This window comes from Pavona decussata, unplaced genomic scaffold (genome assembly GCF_977016875.1).
Source record: "Pavona decussata unplaced genomic scaffold, jaPavDecu1.1 SCAFFOLD_62, whole genome shotgun sequence".
Lineage (NCBI taxonomy): Eukaryota > Metazoa > Cnidaria > Anthozoa > Scleractinia > Agariciidae > Pavona > Pavona decussata.
In genome coordinates, this window is record NW_028145483.1 from 660,693 (window position 1) to 679,234 (window position 18,542).

Consider the following 18,542-nt stretch of genomic DNA (forward strand, 5'->3'; position numbering starts at 1 on the left):
TAATTGGCTATCTATCATCTCATATCCAACGCGCGCTCGTGGAATAATTGTTAAGGGTGCGTTCGATTGACACCATTCCGGAAGACGCTATTCCAATTCCGGAATACATGGAATGTATTCCAAACATTCTGCTCCAGAGAGCAGAATACTTGGAATAATATTTTTTTTTTAAATCAACAAACAAAATGGCTTCCGCTGCGTGCGAGCAAAACAAAATTTTACTCAAAAAAGGATACTCCTGGAGTCGGGAAGAGACCCTTCTCCTCATTTCCTTGTACGAAGAAAAGAAAGAGATGTTCCAAAATGTTAACTACAAGAAGAAACAAGTCTGGGAAGTGATTGCGGCGATAATGCAAGCGGAGAGTGTCGAGAGTGGTCGAAATATTTCGCTGCGGGCTGACCAGTGCGAAGGCAAATGGAAAGCTCTCACCCTTGCCTTTCGCAAATGCGAAGATCATAACAGTCAAACTGGCAACGAAAGAAGAGAATGTCCATTTTACAAGGAGCTATCGGAAGTGTATGGCTACCGGCCTAATGTCGGCTGTCTGCGTGTTATGTCGCGGGCATTATTCCAGAAACGGAATAATCGTTTTATTGACGAAAGGATGGAATAGCTATTCTGGAATAATCCGGAATGTATTCTTATTCCGGAATAGGGTCAATCGAACGCACCCTAAATATATAAGTACCGCTTGCTTATTTGGCAATCGAGTGAAAAAGTTCGATAATATCAGCTCGGCGCCATTTTGTCCACTTGATCCGTCTGAGTGCGTAGGCCGGTCCGTGGCTGTGTTTCGCTTTGGACCACACAGTGCGCGCTTGAAAATTCCAAATAAAAAAGAAATTCATTTGAACACTAGCCATAAACAGTGTAGCTACAATCTCGTCCCCAGAACCCCGCGCGACTTTAGGCCAGCTAACCAAAAGGAACGCAGTCTCTGGGAACGAAATTGATGTAGCTAGGGCAAAGAGAATAGACAGAAATTGACATGGCTGAGCTGTGAGCTAAAATTGAAGACTAATCTTGTTCATCTCTGTTGTGAGATTATTGTCAGTTAAGTATGAAACCTCCATAACAGAAAGCCAAATCTTCAATTTACCAAGGCAGCCAAATGCACTGATAAACTAATAGGAGCACGATTAAGAAGATTTCATGCTACTACAAAGATAAAAGGACCAAAAACGCGCGCCCTTTCAGATTTGAATATTTCCGTTTCTTGCACGTTAAGTAATTTTCAAGCTCAGGAGCGAGAATTATTTCCGACCTCTTACAAAATATTTGAGCTAGCGCTGACCCAAATATACTTGGTCTCTGTGAACGGACTGTGTAACCTGGCTTTTTGTTATCGTAATTATGACAATTAATCAATTATTGTCGAAATTATGACGATTCATCACACCTGACGTCATAAACGTAATTCCGTAATTAGTATTTCCTAGTCAGAAAACGTGCAAACGCGATTGTTAGGCTGCGGTAAAAAAAAACTTTGTTTTCAACGAGAATTTCTAAAATTGGTTCATTCAAGATGCTTGAAGTAACAGGTTAGTGTAAGGAGTTTCTCTACTAAATTATGTAGAACGTCGCAGTTTTCCATTTAAATGAAAAAAAAAAAACAGAAACTTCCGCCCAACTGCCCATGTGCGGAAATTGTAGGACGCGTCGGGAAAAAAGAAGCACTCCCGATTTTGCCCATTTTGGGGTCCGAATGTACCAGATAATCTCGCATGTCTTCTAGTTTTCGTTTTCGAAGTCAGAAAAATATGAGACAATCAGAAAACAGAGAAATCCGTGGTCTGGAATTTTCCAAAGATGTACGGCCCAGTCGATCGGCCGATGCAGAATTTTGTGTAAGATCAGGAAGCCCAGCGATAAAAAAGGTTGGGGCTGGGACGGAAATGCTTCACTGTCTGAATAAAGATCGGCGTCCTCTCTTTTTATCGTTTATCTTTGGGAACAAAGGTGAAGAATTTTCCCGCCAAACATGCGCACACATCACAGACGAACTGACGTCAGCAGTGCTCGCGCTTCCTGTTTTCTTCGTTTTTCAGTCTCTGGTCTCTGAAATTTCCTGCATTCGATTTAAAACCGTAAGGCCTTTTTTAAAGCCTTCCCTCAACTCAAAATCCAAAGGTTCGCTGTCTCCTCCTCCACAGAATTTATGAGATTTTTCAAATTTTTGCTTAGTTCAAGCTCGCGGCTTAGCTTTCTTTCTTTCGTTTCATTTTCAGAATCTTCTCCAGACCAAGGAACACCTGAAGGAACAGGATTCGAGAACCCTAACAAGCTGAGTCAGGTTAGTAATCCATATTTTTTGTTTCAATAAAATTCCTTACAGCTCTTTTGTATTTGAATTCTACGGACAACTTTGAACTGACTGGAGAAATTCAAAATTGTTTGAGGTAACGAAGCAAAAACCTTCACAAACAACCTTTTATTCTTACAAGAAATCAAATGGGTCGTGAAATGTTCGCTGTGTTTAGTTAGTCTAAAAAGCTAAACAGAGTCAGGAGTTCATTACCCCAATAGAACATTCGTTTCAAAATACTTTTCTACGTCTTTCAGATCTAATTTTTAGCCAAAAATTACCACTTGAAATAGACCTTTTAGCTCCTTTTCATGATTTTTGCATGCCGCCATTTTAGCAGATTTTAGCTGAGGATCAAACAAGACTAAAATTAGAGTAAATTCGTAGTGTTTTAGCCGACTTCTAACATCTGCAATTTTGTCCGAAACTGACGGAATTTCAAAATTAGAACTATTTTACTGTACATCATTCATCTGACGTTTCGACGTTCGTAAACTGTGGCAGTCGTAAAAATTCTTCTGATATCGCTCGTACTTTTACGTCAAGTTTTAATATTAGTAGGGCTTGAATACAGTTTTAAACTTTTGTTTACGACATTTTTAGCCTCTTCCGTATAGAGTCTGTTCTATATTTAACGAAAACAGTCTTCTGACTTCTGACTAAGAATTTTAAGAGGAATATATGCCATTAAAATGCGACAAATATACTAAACGAAAGAGGCCATTAAGGTTTTCCTTCTGAATTATTAGAAACGAGGCCGTGTTATAAACCTGTCGAAAGCGGTGGGTCAGTTCATTTTTTAACTTATTAAACGTTAAGCTTATATTTTCATAATCTAAAAGCCATTTGCAAGAACAAGGTTTTGGCGTACAATTTAGGCCATCGCTGCCGATCCATTTTTTCAAAACGTAAGTTACAAGGGAATGAATAGCTAGATTTAGCATCGCGTTTACGGCAAACGGCAAAAACCAGGCTGAAATTTTCTCTTTGATGAAAAACAACGAAGCTTTTTTGGTTTTAGCCTATCTCCACCCAATCGAAGACAGCTATCGAGCAAACACGAAAAAGAGAGTAGAGAGTACGAGAAACACAAGTTTATGCATTTTAGAACAAACAGCGGCTTGACGTTTCCCGTTTGGCGTTAGCCGTAAACGCGAAGCTAAATCTCTCTAATATTTCTGCATTCAGTGCCTGTAAATGAAACATTTAGCCGCCCCAATTTTGTTTAAAAAAAGCTGAACAATAATATAATTTCAGTGCAATCTGCCTTCACGGTAAGTTGTCTTTCTTAACATAGTACATATGACAATGTTTTTCTTTTCGTTTCCTTTTTTCTGTATTTGTGTTTAATTTCTATAGTTCTAATCATCTGAATTTAATTTTAGACAACCATCAGTTTGAAGAGTTCAACAGGTAAATAAGTTGTATATTTAGTTTTAACAGTTAAGAGTAATGGTAATATATAGCACAGGGGCATTAAAACTTTGTGGCTAACATCTGTTGTTTGTAACTAGTCCGAGAATAAACGGTAGATTGGTAGGTTGATTCATTGACTGCCCGCCTGATTGACAGACGTATTGATTGTTTGATTGATTGATTGATTGATTGATTGATTGATTGATTGATTGATTAATTTGGTTGTATTTATTGATTCCTCAATTGCTTTTTCAAATGATTGATTGATTGATCGATCGATCGATCGGTCGATTGATAGATTGACTGATTGATTGATTGATTGATTGATTGATTAATTGATTGATTGATTTATTGGTTGGTTGGTTGTTGATTGGTTGATTGATTGATTAATTGATTGATTGATTGATTGATTGATTGATTGATTGATTGATTGATTGATTGATTGATTGATTGATTGATTGATTGATTGATTGATTGATTGATTGATTGATTGGTTGGTTGGTTGGTTGGTTGTATAATTGATTGATTGTTGGGTTGGATGGTTGGTTTTGGTGTGTAGTGATTGATTGATAAACCTATTGATTGACTGCATAATTGATTGATTGATTGATTGATTGATTGATTGATTGATTGATTGATTGATTGATTGATTGATTGATTGATTGATTGATTGATTGATTGATTGATTGATTGATTGATTGATTGATTGATTGATTGATTGATTGGTTGGTTGGTTGTTTTGTTCGTTAATTAGCTGGTCCATTGGCATATCGTACGTTAGCTAGTGGGTTGATTGCTTGGTTATTTAATTGGTTCGTTAGTTGATTGATTGGTTCGTTCGCTGGTTGGTGAAGGACGGGGAGTTTGTTGGTTGGTTTGTTAATTGTTTTCTTTGTTGGTGTTAAAGTAAGTAAGAAAGTTGGTTAGTTGATCGTAGAACATTGATCTGATGACAGTTTCACGAGGTTTGATTAGCTGCTGGGTTGGTTGATAAACTGATCGAGTGATTTGCCTTGCACTGAAATTATCATCAGGTCCACTTATATAGACTGTAGGTGGATCTCATGATCAGTTTCAATGCAAGCTGCCTTCACATTAAGTTGTCTTTCTTAACATAGTGCATGTGACAATGTTTTTTCTTTTCCCTTTAAAATTTATTCTGTATTCGTTTTAATTTATTTAGTTCTAATTATCTGACTTTAATTTTAGACAACCAGCAATGCGGTGAAGAGCCCAACAGGTAAAGACGGTCGAAATTCAGTTCTAACAGGTAACGTTAGAGAAACAGTGTAGAGTGTGAATTTAGAGCCTCACACTGCGGTCTTAAATGAATGCTTGAATTTTCTCCTCTGAAATGTTTTAGAAGTGCCTATCAATCATGCAGTAGGAATAAAAAGTTTCAATCGCTTTGTCCTTCATCTGCAGCACGGATTTCTTAAACCTGCTGAAGAAATTTGGTTTTATAGAAAACTCCATTGGGTAGTTTGGTAACTATGAAACTAATTTTTCAAACAAGAAAATGAAATGCTTTTTGGGCATATCAGTCCTTGGACGTTTTGAAAGTAAAGGGCGCACGTCCACTCATTCTTCCAGTCTTTTTTCCTTAACAGTCTCAGTGGTCTTTAATGGTTGATTTATCAGAACAAGAAATAAGTTGAAATTAGGAGAAAGGGTAGAGGTGCATGCGCGTTTTAAAAAACATCCAAACACAGATATGACTCGCGAAGTATGTCTGTGAATAGTTTTCAAAATTACATTACTAACGCCGTTTTCTGGGTTGTTTAGCCTCTTGCGACGCGACCTGGAGTCGTCCACCTTCCGCCTAGACGAACAATTCCAGCTTTGGGGAAAATACAGAGAAATGGTTCCCACAGACGGCCACTGCCTCATACATGCTTGGCTTAGGGTGAGTGTTTTAGATGAAAACTGAAAATAAAGTGCCGGAGAATAACAAAAAAAAAAAAAAAGGGAAAAGGCAGTGTGCTTCTTTTCTCCCCGTTGTTCACTGAATAAAATTCCCCGGTGTGCTCACTTTCCAAAACCTTTCGGTAAAAAATTTTAGTGTATCCTCAACAATGGTCTCTGGGTTCCGAATCGTGAATTTTCGTCATATAGCTTGAATCCAAAATACTATAAATTTGAAACTATCTGACAGTAAAACCAGTAAACAAAGGTATAAGTCACAATTGCGAATCCTTTGGTACCGACGCTACCCAATGTCAATCCGTAGTTTCTTCACTTTTCTTTATCTTATTCATTATTTCCTTTTTGAAATTTCTCTCTATGTACCTTACCCTGTGTAAGCATATGTCAGCTATAAGGGTTGCGCAAGCGTGACAATGGCGGACGGTCACGCTTTTAAGAGCTTCTAGAATATAGCCGGATTATTCGGCTCTCAAACAACGATGTCGCTCAGATCAGACTAAACTTTTAAAGATCGGTCAATGCCTTTCCTTTTATGAAGAAAAAAAAACAAGAAAAGAGCAGAAAGATCCTTCTCTTATCGCCCACCGTCGACCGACCCGAAGAAACCGAAGATGGCGGCGCCAACAAGCAAAGAACATGAGGTTGGAAAAGAGCATAACGTTCCCCTCGATGGTGTCTTGAAACAAATCGTCGATTCAATCAAATCTTTGGGCGACAGATTAGAGAACAAAATAGAGCGACTCCAGACAGATATGGATTGCTTTCGCCACGAAATAAAAGAGAACTTGGATGGTCTGAAAGCTACCATCAACAGCATTGAAAAGTCTCTGGAGCAAGCTTGGGAGCATATTGAAGATCATGCCGCCGAGCTGAAAACCCACAAAGACGTCAAAGACTCTCAACAAAAGGAAATTGACGAGCTGAAGTCTGAATTACAGAAAACAACGCTGCTTCTAAATGTGGAAAAAGAAAACAACATTGCTTTAGAGAACTACACGCGTCGCGAAAACTTGAAATTCATGAATCTACCAGAGAATCGCGGGGAAGATTGCAAAGGAATGATTATCAATCTGATACGAAACGACCTGAAAATAGATGTCACCAATGTCAGATTTCATGCCGTTCACAGGGTAGGAAAGCCTGCAGTCGGAAAAACGCGGCCAATTATTGCGAGATTTGTGTGTCGCGAAGACAGGGACTTGGTATGGTCAAGGAAGAAAGATCTGAAAAACTCCACAACATATCAAGATGCTTACATTACGCAGGACTATGCTAAAGCAATTCAGCAGGAACGTCGCTTTTTGATCAAGGCAATGAAAAAAGCCAGAGCACTCGGATTTGATTCCAAAGTTATTGATCGACATCTTGTTGTAGGCGAAGAAAGATTTACCTGCGGAACCATACCGGAGCACTTAAAAGAGAGCCCAATGGAGACTGAAACCACAACGTAAGTCAAAACTGCCTCTTGGAACTATGCTTTTACCCAAAAGCTTTATTCCTTGTTTTTCTACAATTACCTTTATCAACAAAAAGAGCATTGTACAGTTTCATATATAACTCTAAAAAACCTAAACAGAGCTGAATTTGCATACACCGGCTAACCCCAACACTCCCTCAGGAGCGTTTTACATAATAGCTGTCATCTTTTTGTTATTGTCTCGTACGTGCTTTCCTTTTATGTATAGAAGTAACAAAAACACTTTGTTTGGCAATTGCATATATTCCGTGTTTACATTCTACTTTTTTAGATACAGGTATGCTTTACAGCAAGCTATTCAAATACGACAGCCTAGGTTTAAGATAAGTCCAAACAAATTCAGGTCAGTTAGTAACTGCTTTAATACATTAATGCAGGATGGATAACGAAATTTCATCGATTAATTTCAAAATCGTTTCGCTAAACGTAAGAGGTTTAAATAATTCTATCAAACGTAGAAAAGTCTTTAAGTGGCTTCATAGGCAGACCGCTCACTGCTATTTCCTCCAAGAAACCTTTAGTACCGAACAATCTATAAACATCTGGCGATCGGAATGGGGTGGAAATATCTTCTACAGCCATGGATCAAATCATAGCAAAGGTGTGATGATTCTTGTTAATCCAAGATACCAATTAGAGGTGATAAGAAGTATCAAAGACAAAAACGGAAGATCAATAATTTGGAAATCAAGCTAGATAATCAAAACCTCGTCCCTGCCAATGTATACGCTCCGAATGACATTTCACAGCAAATCAAGTTTTATCAAGATTTAAATCAAACTCTAAGTGGATTTTCAGAGTGCAACTTGATAATTGGAGGGGATTTCAACTGCGCGCTAACGCCAAAAGACAGAAAAAGTGTGAAACAACGTTCGAACAAACATACTGTCATAAACGAAATTGAAAATCTATGCTCTAACTTCGCTCTCACAGATATTTGGCGTGAATTAAATCCCCAAGCTCTGTCGTTTACATGGCATGACAAAGCATTCAAGTCTCAAAGCCGACTTGATTTTTTCCTAATCACAGCTGATTTAGTTGATCTAACAAAAGAAAGTAATATTATGCATACTCCTTTCTCAGATCACTCTGCTATTATGTTGAATATACAATCGGTCGACCAACGCAAAAAATCAGGCCCTGGTTTCTGGAAATTTAACGCAAGCTTGTTAGAAGATAAAAAATATGTAGAAAAAATGTGTGTAAACATCCCCTCGCTCATAGAAAAGTACAAGGATGTCACAGATCTTGGCCTGAAATGGGATGTCATCAAAATGGAAATTAGAGGCTTCACACTGCAGTACTCCAAGAGAAGAGCTAGATCAGAAAAAGACCAGGAAAAACAACTACTAAAAAATCTAAATGATCTACAAGAAAAACTATGTTCCTCTAGAAATGACCCTAATTTGCTGAACGAGTATTATTCACTAAAAGCAAAATTAGAAAAAATATCAAACAGAAAAATTAAAGGTACAATATTGCGCAGTAAAGCGCGATGGTATGAGCAAGGAGAAAAAAATTCTAAGTACTTTCTCAATCTAGAAAAGAGAAACTTCTTACGGAAAAAGATCTCAAAGCTGAAACTATCTAATGGTGAAGAAACTGACGACGTAAAAACAATACTCGAAGAAGAGAAAACATTTTATAAAAATCTGTATTCTACTAGAAATGTTAATCCCAACAACTTCGAGTTTGATGCTTTCTTTAACAACAACCTGCTAACACCCCTTAATGAGGATCAATCTAAGGAATGTGAAGGCTTTCTAACCGAACAAGAATGCTACCAAGCTTTAAAACACATGGACAATGGAAAGAGCCCAGGCTCAGACGGCTTCACGTGCGAATTTTACAAATTCTTCTGGGATTACGTTAAACAAAATGTTATTGCAAGCATAAATTATGGCTTCGAAAAACGCCAATTATCAATATGTCAAAGAAGAGGTATCATAACACTAGTACCGAAAAAAGACAAACCGACCAATCTCCTTGGCAATCTAAGGCCTATCTCACTTTTAAACACAGACTACAAAATTGCCACGAAAGCAATCGCAAAAAGACTGGAAGCCGTCCTGCCGCTTTTGATAAACGCTGATCAAACTGGCTATATCAAAGGACGTTATATTGGTGAAAACGTCAGACTCATAAGTGACATTATTAGCTACACCGCAGCAAAAAACCTCCCCGGTCTTGCTGTCTTCCTCGACTTTGAAAAGGCATTTGATTCTATAGAATGGAATTTCCTTTTTAAGGTTCTTGACAAACTTAATTTTGGTCCTGACTTCAAAAACTGGATACAAACTTTTTATTCCAACACAACTAGCTGTGTCACAAACAATGGTTATGCCTCTGATTTCTTCAAGCTGGAGCGAGGCGTCAGGCAGGGTTGCCCACTATCAGGCACACTCTTCGTCCTTGGTATTGAAATTCTTGCACTTGCGATTAAAAAAAACCCGAACATTGAAGGCATTAGAGTTGGAGCACGCGAGATAAAAATCACACAGTATGCGGATGACACAACAGTTTTTCTAAAAAACCCGGAATCAATGAGTCACTTGCTTGACCTCCTAGAAAAGTTTGAAAGATGCTCGGGATTAAAAATTAACCACACGAAGTCAGAAGCAATGTGGCTGGGAAAAAGGAAAAACAGAGAAGATACCCCGTTCAATGTTAAGTGGCCGAAAGACTCAGTTTATGCTTTAGGTATATACTTCTCAAACTCGAAAAAAAGGTTAGTAATAAGCTTAATTTCTATGAAAAATTAGATGTTTTGGAAAAGACCTTAAACAATTGGAAGAGACGGAAACTAACTCTGTTAGGCAAGATCAACATTGTTAAATCTGCGGGCCTCTCAAAGCTTATTTACAATTCATCCGTACTGCCAGTCCCTAAAAACTTCTGTGAGCAGGTAAACAAAATCACCTTCAATTTCATCTGGGACAACAAAATAGCCAAAATTAAAAAAAACACAATTATTGGCGAACGCAAAAATGGGGGTCTGAATATGATTGATTTTACCTTAATGAACAAAGCCCTAAAGTCCATTTGGATAAAGCGACTTCACCTGAGCGATAATTCAGCATGGACGGTCATTCCAAATGAAGCCACATTACACCTGGGAGGCTTAACCTTCCTCTCAACCTGTAACTGTAACAGTAAGGATCTCAACATCAAAGAGCTACCACTCTTTTATGAGAGAATGTTACAATACTGGTTTGAGTTTAAGAATGTGCAGAATAATAAAATGCCATGCACAAAGAAAACAATTATATGGAATAACCAAGATATTAAAATTGATAACAAGATGGTTTTTTTCCGTACTTGGTTTGATAAAGGAGTTTACACCTTAAAAGACCTTCTCGACCCGAATCTAGATTTCCTTAGTTATGAAGAGTTTAAACTCCGTTATCAGCTACATACCAATTTTTTGACCTATTTTGGACTAATAAACGCTATTCCACAAGAATATAAAATGGCAATAAAGCGAACGGGGCTACAGCAAGAGCATCCTACACAACCGTGGGATAACTTGAAAGCGCTAACAACCAAAGCCATACACAAAAGTTTCGTGAAGCGTATATTTGAAGAACCCACCGCAAAACAACGCCTTATTGCCAATGGGTTAAAACCGGACCAAATAAGCAAATACTTTAACTTAGCTTTCTCTATCACTATAGAAATAAAGTTAACTATGTTCCAGTATAAAACCTTACATGATATAGTTTTTACTAGTAGCAAATTATTTAAAGCTAAACTAGTGAGCAGTGATCTTTGCTATTTATGTTCAAAAACAAAACAAGATCTAAAACATATGCTTGTTTCATGTCCGGTGGTATCAGAGTTCTGGAAAATCTTTCTGGAATGGTATGAGACTCATACTACCATAAAACTAGAATTGTCAACCGCAAAAATCTTATATGGTATCATAGATAACGACAACCTTTGTAATTTAACTAATCACCTCCTACTAATTGCGAAATACTATATATATTGTTCCAGTATTAATGAAGAACCGTTGTCTTTTAGTACTTATCTAACAATAGTGATAAGCAAAGCTGAAATCGAAAAACAAATATCAACAAGAACTAATACAAATGAACGTTATAACAATAAATGGAAACCTTTAATTGACAAAAAGTTTGTGACCTAGAGCTGTATATTACTTTTCTTTGTACTTTGTAAGATGTAACGGAAATAAGCAAGCCATAGTAGTGAATGTAATTGTATTTTCTTTTTTCTTTCGTTGTATCCTAGTGTATTGTAAGTATTATTTGTACGTATTGTAAGGGTAATATAGATATTGTCAATAAAAAATAAAAAAATAAAAAAATTAAAAAAAAAATATGTCAGCTATAACATTGTGCTGTGCATAATAGACCATTGGCGAGTTGCTTTGAACCTCATTATGAAAACAAGGCTACGTGCAAAGTTTTTGTTCTGAAAATTAGTTTTCATTCACATGCAAACAAAACTAATTTTCATATAAAAAGTTTGGCACTTAGCCTCGCTTTCATAGTGAGGTTCATAGCAACTCGGAAATGACCTGTTATATTCTCAAGAAAAAAATCATTTTAAAAACGTTTACTTACCAGCATAACAGATAGGACTTGCTTAACACACGACATATGTACTGATGTTCACTTTGATAAGATTTGTGTGCTTCTTTGATTTTGCTAAACCATTTGATGGTCGTTCTGTTTTAATAATTTCAGAGCCGTAAAAATCGGGAAAATCTTTCCCCCTTTTCTGAGTAAAACGGCTAAAAATCCACACCCTTTGGGCACACACATAGCTATATAGCTTATATAGGGGGTACCCCCGGGAGGGGTCAACAATACCTCTAATAATCAGTTCATCGTTGAAACAGGCAATCCAGGCGGAAGGACAAAGACAACAACAGACAGCCGTAGAACTCCTAGATGATGTTGTCGACGAGCTCCACTCAAATCAGGAGTTCTACGGTGCATTCCTGACTGGCGACTGGATGCAGCAGTTGAAGGATTATAGGTTTGATAGGGTGTTTAACAGTGACATTGTTGATATTATAATAAACGCCCTGTCGAACCTCACAGTAACATCTTGTGAGGTTTACACTGTTTCGTCCGGCCAGGTCAGGAAGGAGTTCAGCATCACTCCAGGCCGCGTCCACGAGGCGAAACCAAGCTTTATAAGCTTGTTTTACCATCGCCAACATTATGAACCACTCCTGGACACAGGAAAAGTAAGTTAAACAACGTCAAACTAGTAAGATCTTAAAACATGCTTATGGTGTTAAGTTTGGATGAGGCCAACCAGAGCACCATTAGCTTATTTTTTTTTTTTTTTTTTTTTGCCATGGGCAACACCATAAACCGCTCTTTGACACTAAGTACGTTAAACGTGATCCTACTAGTTTGACCATGCGACTTAAAACTAGCTGATGGTTCTCTGTCTGGCCTCCTTTATGAGGTCGTCAGCTTCTTCTTCCGACCGATGGGCAACATGCCATAAGCCGTTCCTCGACACGAAAGTAATTACTTCGGTGTCCAGAAATGGTTTATGGCACGTTGTGTTCTAAAAAACGACTGACCAAGAAAAAGAATTTTTCAGGGAAGCTGAAGCTTTTTTTAAAAGGAAAGGTACTCCAGACATTGTTATTGTCAACTTTTTAAACAGCATTCTTAATTAGCGTGCGTAATAAATTAAATAACTGAAAGCACACGGGACCCACACTATAAGAAGAATAGACTTGCAAGACCACGTGACTTAGGAAGTGGATTCTTAGCCTTCAGCCTGCGTGGCAGTTGTTTTCGTGAGCACTAGAAGCCATGGCAAGTTTTTAAGGTGAAGGAACAGAAAACTAATATGTACTACTATCCTACTTAGCCTGGCGTCACGCAACTGTCCTCCCTTTTCATTATAAGAGAAACAGAAACTTTGATGAACTTTTAATCTTGGGTAGTGTTAATCGGCTTTTGAATAGCCAGGCTCATGAACAAGTCTAACAAGTACAGATGTTTTGTGTCAAACCTCTTGAGATAATTTAGGTATTAAAATAATTTACGATTTAGTTTCTATCGATTGGCCGAGCATAGATTTATGGGAAAAATTACAAGTTATTTGTTAAAGTTATAAACACATCACTTTTCTACTTATTCCTCGAGTAACTCTATACGCCGTTAATATAAAGCATTTGGAAGATGAGCTCTTCCAGAACTTCTTTTAAAGTTCTTTTGAGCAATGAAAACTATTATTTTTGTTGTTTTTTCACAGTTGTTTAGCCTTCTTCCAGTTTTTAGCGATTTGAAGCCGGAGGGCAACCCAATATCAAGGGAAACAATGAAAATTTAAACTGTCAATATTTATACAATTTAAGTAAATTAATTAAATTCGATGCTTTTATTGCGAAATGTAATAACGGGTTTTGGGAGAGTTTGCAAGCACTGAGGCCGGTACAAGGACCATTAGCAGATGTTGTTTTGAATATGGCTCGTTACATTTGTTGCATTTTGTTTCTTTCTTTTCTAAAGGCAGCAGAAAGCGAGAGCTCTGCGGAAATTATCAGTGAAAAGATGGAAGAAATAAAGGCAGCAGAGAGTGTAGAAGATCTTACAGAAGAGATGCCGGGCACAAAACAGGACCACGACTCCAATATAAGCAAACAAAAAGAATTAGACGTACAAAATCAGGAAATTTCACTCCTTAAGGTATGTGTCTTTTAATACCTCAGTCTTCCTTCCTTTTTACAAACTTTAATAAGAACTTCTTATCCCCATTTTTCATCTAAAAATGTTTACTAGGAACAAAAGGTTTAATTCCACAGAATAATTTATATGCAGTATGAAATAGAGAAATACTAATATCCAGGGGATGTCAACCTCTAAGTTATAAATAAATCATTTTGTTTGGCAGTTCGAAGCCATAGTGTGGGTAGACTCCATGGAGTTCGCTGAGTTTTTATTGTCAAATGCTCAGCGGAAGATAAAGCAGCTTGAAGATCAAATTCATGAGAGAAGAGAACTTGAGACAGAAAAAGGTGAGTTTGCCTAAAGACGGTGCATATATATAATACTGGTGTACAGTTTTCTGGTCTTTAAAGCAACGAGCTAGGATCACAGTGTGTCAAATCTGTATCAAGGCAACACTCCGATTTTTAAAGATTCGAAATTTATTTGAACTAAATTGCTGTAATGCAAACACTTCTGATAACCCTATTGTTACTGGTAGGGAGGGGAGGGATGGGGGGACGCAACTTAATTTTCGGTGTACTCAGTGTAGACTCACCCCTCTTATGACGGACATTGATTTCTGCTGTAAACTGCTTCTGAACTTAACTAAAGAAATGGGAAAATTTAGCTATTAGTGCATACTTCTTTTTTTCATAACAAAATTATTGTCACAATAATAATTATATATTGTGGGATGGAGCTACTACAATTGCGCCAAAATCAACAGCGGATCTTTGTTTCTTTGCATTTCGCAGAAGACTTGCAGGATAGTCTTGGAAGCGAGCTCGAAGAAACTATTGAGGTAAATATTGAAATACAAATTTAACCATACCTAGTTTACTGTCACCCAGGGAGGTGGGCACATCATAAAACATGTAGGGGCCTCAAGTTCAACTTTCTTGAGGTCACTGATAGGAAGAAGAAGCCAAGTAGAATTCTTTTTGCGTATTCTGACGTCATTGGAAGTTGCGACAATTGTACCTACATACATATATGATTTTTAATTAGACAGAGTAAATATAGTCATTAACCTAAAAAAACTTAATATTGTTTCAGTTGATTGCCGTTAATCTCTGACGTTTTACCAATAACCCTTTTCCCGAAAATTCTGTAGAACATTCTAGAACGCTTTACAGTGCTAAAATCATTTTTACAAATACCTTTTTTCAGGGCGACCAAGAAGGAGGAATTAATCTTAAAGAGGAAATGAATTCGAGTAATAATGGTAAGTGTTGGTCTTTAGTAGAAATGCATCTTCATGTTGTTGCTGTTGTTGTTGTTGTTGTTGTTGTTGTTGTTGTTATTATTATTGTTGTCCTTGTTAGTGTCGGTTGTTGTTTTGATAATCGTTATTGTTGTTGTTGTAAGAGTTTGAATTGAATTCTATACAAGAGAAGCCTCTCTACATGATTAATAATATAATGTAGTTAATTAAGAAAACAATAAGCAAGGAACCGCAAACGAAAATGCTGCAAGTATACACAGGATCTGTAAAAGATCTAATCAGCCAAAAATATAAATGACTCAAGTTTTTGCAAGGCTGATCGGACTGCGTAGAAAACTTAACACGAAAGTGACATGATAGAGACCTGTTGATTCTCGGTTTGGTCTCTATCATGTCGCTGTCGTGTTAAGTTTTCTACGCAGTCCGATCAGCCTTGCAGAAATTTGAGTCGGTTAATTAAGACCCGTGACCTGTGGTTTAATACGCCTATACCAAATGCAGATGCACCAATGTTTGTTTATTTGCGTTATTTCTGCAATACCGCAGTCTAGATCAGTCTAGAATAAGAACCCTGGTTTACCCATGTTTAGAACGGCACGAAATACTCAATAGATGTTAAAGGGAGGAGTCCTACGTGACGATACCAAAAAAATTACGTTGGAAACTAATGCTGATGCAATAATTCAGAGATGTTCGAAATCTCACTTTTTCAGAATCTCATAGCGGAATACCAGAGTCGGGTAAATACTTAAAATACTATTTAATTTGTTTCATTTTCTTAGAAATCACAGCAGAGAAGCTACAAGGGGAGAGTAAGGTAATTCAAAGCCTGCAGAAAAATCAATCATGCAGGCCGCGACTAAATCAAAATACGTAATAGAGCGGTTTCCAATTGACTGTCGTAAGATCAAAACCAAAGTAATAATAATAATAATAATAATAATAATAATAATAATAAAAGTCTTTATTTCTTCACAAGATAAAAAATACATATCTTATGTCACAATTACTCTGGCCAATCGCAACAGACGTAAACAACACTGCGAGCCAATCAGAATTCCAAGCAAATACATGTAACTGGCGCCAAGCGCGGAAAAAAGCGTGCGGCAAAAACACGATTGGTTTTGGTTTGGATTCCCATTGGTTGAGGTAGTGGCGCGAGTTTTCTTAACCAATCACGGAGCGTAGTAATGCAAAACCAAACCAAACGCAAATTACTTTCGAAACTTAATTGAAAATAGCTGTAATTATGTGTTTTCTGTTTTGACTGATCATTTTTACGTATTAGATATTTTAGCGCCTTAACACACTTTCATATTGTCGGATTCTATACCTTCAGTCTCTCTAAACGAATAGGTGGTTTTCACCTCACACATCGTCACGCAAGTGAAAAAGATAAAATCCTCAACCATTCAATAGATAAAGTCAAGAAATTAATATGTTGTAGAAGAGTGATACATAAACAGACGTGTGAAAGCCACAGGGCTGTGCGATATCTCCTAATTGAGTAATTCGAGAAAATGTACCACGGAAAATTACAGAGTTTAGTATGGGACGCCATGTTGGTGCCCCGTCTGATGGGCACCAACATGGCGGCCGGAAACCAGCAAAAACATCTGGAGTTTACCTTGGCTATTTCAAAGCCTTTCTTCTCCCTGCTGAACTTTCACACATTGACATTAACGCTTCTATTACATGTTAGCTGATCAGACCTAAAAAAAAAAAAAACACGAGGCGAATCGATGTTTTCATGTACGTGACATGTTTAGAGCAGCAATCCTTCTGTCACGGACTGCGCAAAAATCTAAAATTCAAACTGCTCTTTTTTCAAAACAAAGAATGCTATCCTGCTGAAAACAATCAAGTCGATGGAAATTTAGATTTTCTTATATGTGATGAAGATAAAAACCCACAATTGTGTTTAATTATGAATTTCAGTTTTTTATGACGTCATGTGAAAACCAAGAATTTCCCCCTACGAAAACAAAAAGACTACATTTCCCACTGTTCCAAAAGTTTGAGGGGGCATTTCCCAGATTGAAAGGAAAGTCGGCCCGGTTTTTATACTAGATACCGTATCTAGCATCTGGTAATGCGTGTCAAAGAAAAGATACTGAAAAAAGCTACAATGTATTCCTTGTTGGAAAATAAATTCAACAGGCTTGGGCAAGACGGACATCTCTACCCTTTGCAAATGGAGAGATGTAAGAAGATTTTTTCATTTCTTTTGAAGCAATAAAGTATTTTTTCAAAGGGGATATTTTTAAGGCTGATAGTGTATAATTAAAACAAACAAACAAACAAACAAAAAACAGTCAGCACGCGTTCTGTCACAGTCGCACACCTTCGAGGCAGCGTGTACTAAACTAATGTTTTCTTTTCAAAGGTCACCGGAAGAAAGAAACACAGGAGGTGTTTTAAACAGCTGAAATGCTGTTTAATGAAGGCATTTAAGAAATGCCTTCCTTGCTGTTTAAGCAAAACGAGCGAGTAACAACAACAAGGTAATGATCCCAATTCTTTTTTGTTTTTTGTTTTTGTTTCTTTTACTCTAAATGATCCCCAAGTAATTCTAGAGTGGCGTTTAAACGGAGGATTGAGGATAGACCAAAAATAAAGACACTTGACAAAATTTTAAAATTTTTCTAAATTTAAGTTAAAATATAACCAATCTTCACTCTGTCGGTAATTTTTTTTAACCATGTAAAAGAAACCACTTATTTAATTTTTCATAAGTATAATTCTTTATACTATTAAATAACATCTTGAATTGCATCTAGTATCAAAGAAAGGACACTGAAATGACCATTCATTTTAAACGCTTACAGAAGATCAAAAATCGTTTTTGTTAAATAAAAAATCACAAGCACAATGAACGTTAATTAAATGATCGAACATGAAACAAGAGAAACATACATATGGATAAATACAGTACTTTATTTCTTAACACAGGCTGATGTAGGCCTTAGGAGAAGAACACAAAACGACAAGAGAAAAAAGGTATGAATATGTCATAGATTATATTCTTAGATTTTATCAAACAACCTAATTTGCCTTTTTTCCCTGCTAACGATAAAGGTTTTTGTTCACAATCCTTCACTCGGGAAATTCCAATTTTAGACTTCATACACAATTCTGATTATGAACCACAGTAACAATTAAGAAAACATCAACTTGCTTAAATAAGAATTTGTTACAGGAGCGTTACTGACGGAATGGTGTGGGCGATGCAAATTTGAAGAAATATATTTCCCTGTGAATTCGAAGGGGAAAATTCCATGTATTTTGCTATGATATGAGAGTAATCTTTAATGAGGAAACCAACATCACGAAAGTGGTTTGCAGAAGGGTCCTTTAAAAAATTACAAGAATAAATAAAAACCTGATCATGAAATATAGAAACAAGAAACAAAAAAAAAAAATGAAAAAATATATATACAAGAGTTAAAAGGAGAACTATAAAAGGATTATAAAATGGCTTTTGCCAG

At 36.9% G+C, this 18,542-nt stretch overlaps 1 protein-coding gene across 4 annotated transcripts; it reads left to right on the top strand.

Annotated features, from left to right (window-relative positions):
* The first annotated feature begins 1,438 nt into the window (after positions 1-1,438).
* LOC146478863 (uncharacterized) lies at positions 1,439-17,557 on the top strand. 4 transcript variants are annotated; one of them, XM_085111604.1, is made up of 12 exons: positions 1,439-1,542; positions 2,230-2,294; positions 3,692-3,719; positions 4,932-4,962; positions 5,508-5,628; positions 11,990-12,343; positions 13,632-13,808; positions 14,014-14,137; positions 14,585-14,631; positions 15,000-15,054; positions 15,837-15,871; positions 17,441-17,557. In XM_085111604.1, the coding sequence occupies exons 1-12, from the start codon at positions 1,527-1,529 to the stop codon at positions 17,546-17,548; spliced, it is 1,161 nt and encodes a 386-aa protein (XP_084967730.1). In that variant the 5' UTR covers positions 1,439-1,526; the 3' UTR covers positions 17,549-17,557. The 4 variants fall into 4 exon arrangements, with proteins under 4 accessions (XP_084967730.1, XP_084967731.1, XP_084967728.1 ...); XM_085111602.1 differs by lacking the exon at positions 1,439-1,542 and adding an exon at positions 1,747-2,131; XM_085111605.1 differs by lacking the exons at positions 2,230-2,294; positions 3,692-3,719 and having other exon boundaries at positions 1,440-1,542.
* The last annotated feature ends 985 nt before the right edge of the window (positions 17,558-18,542 follow it).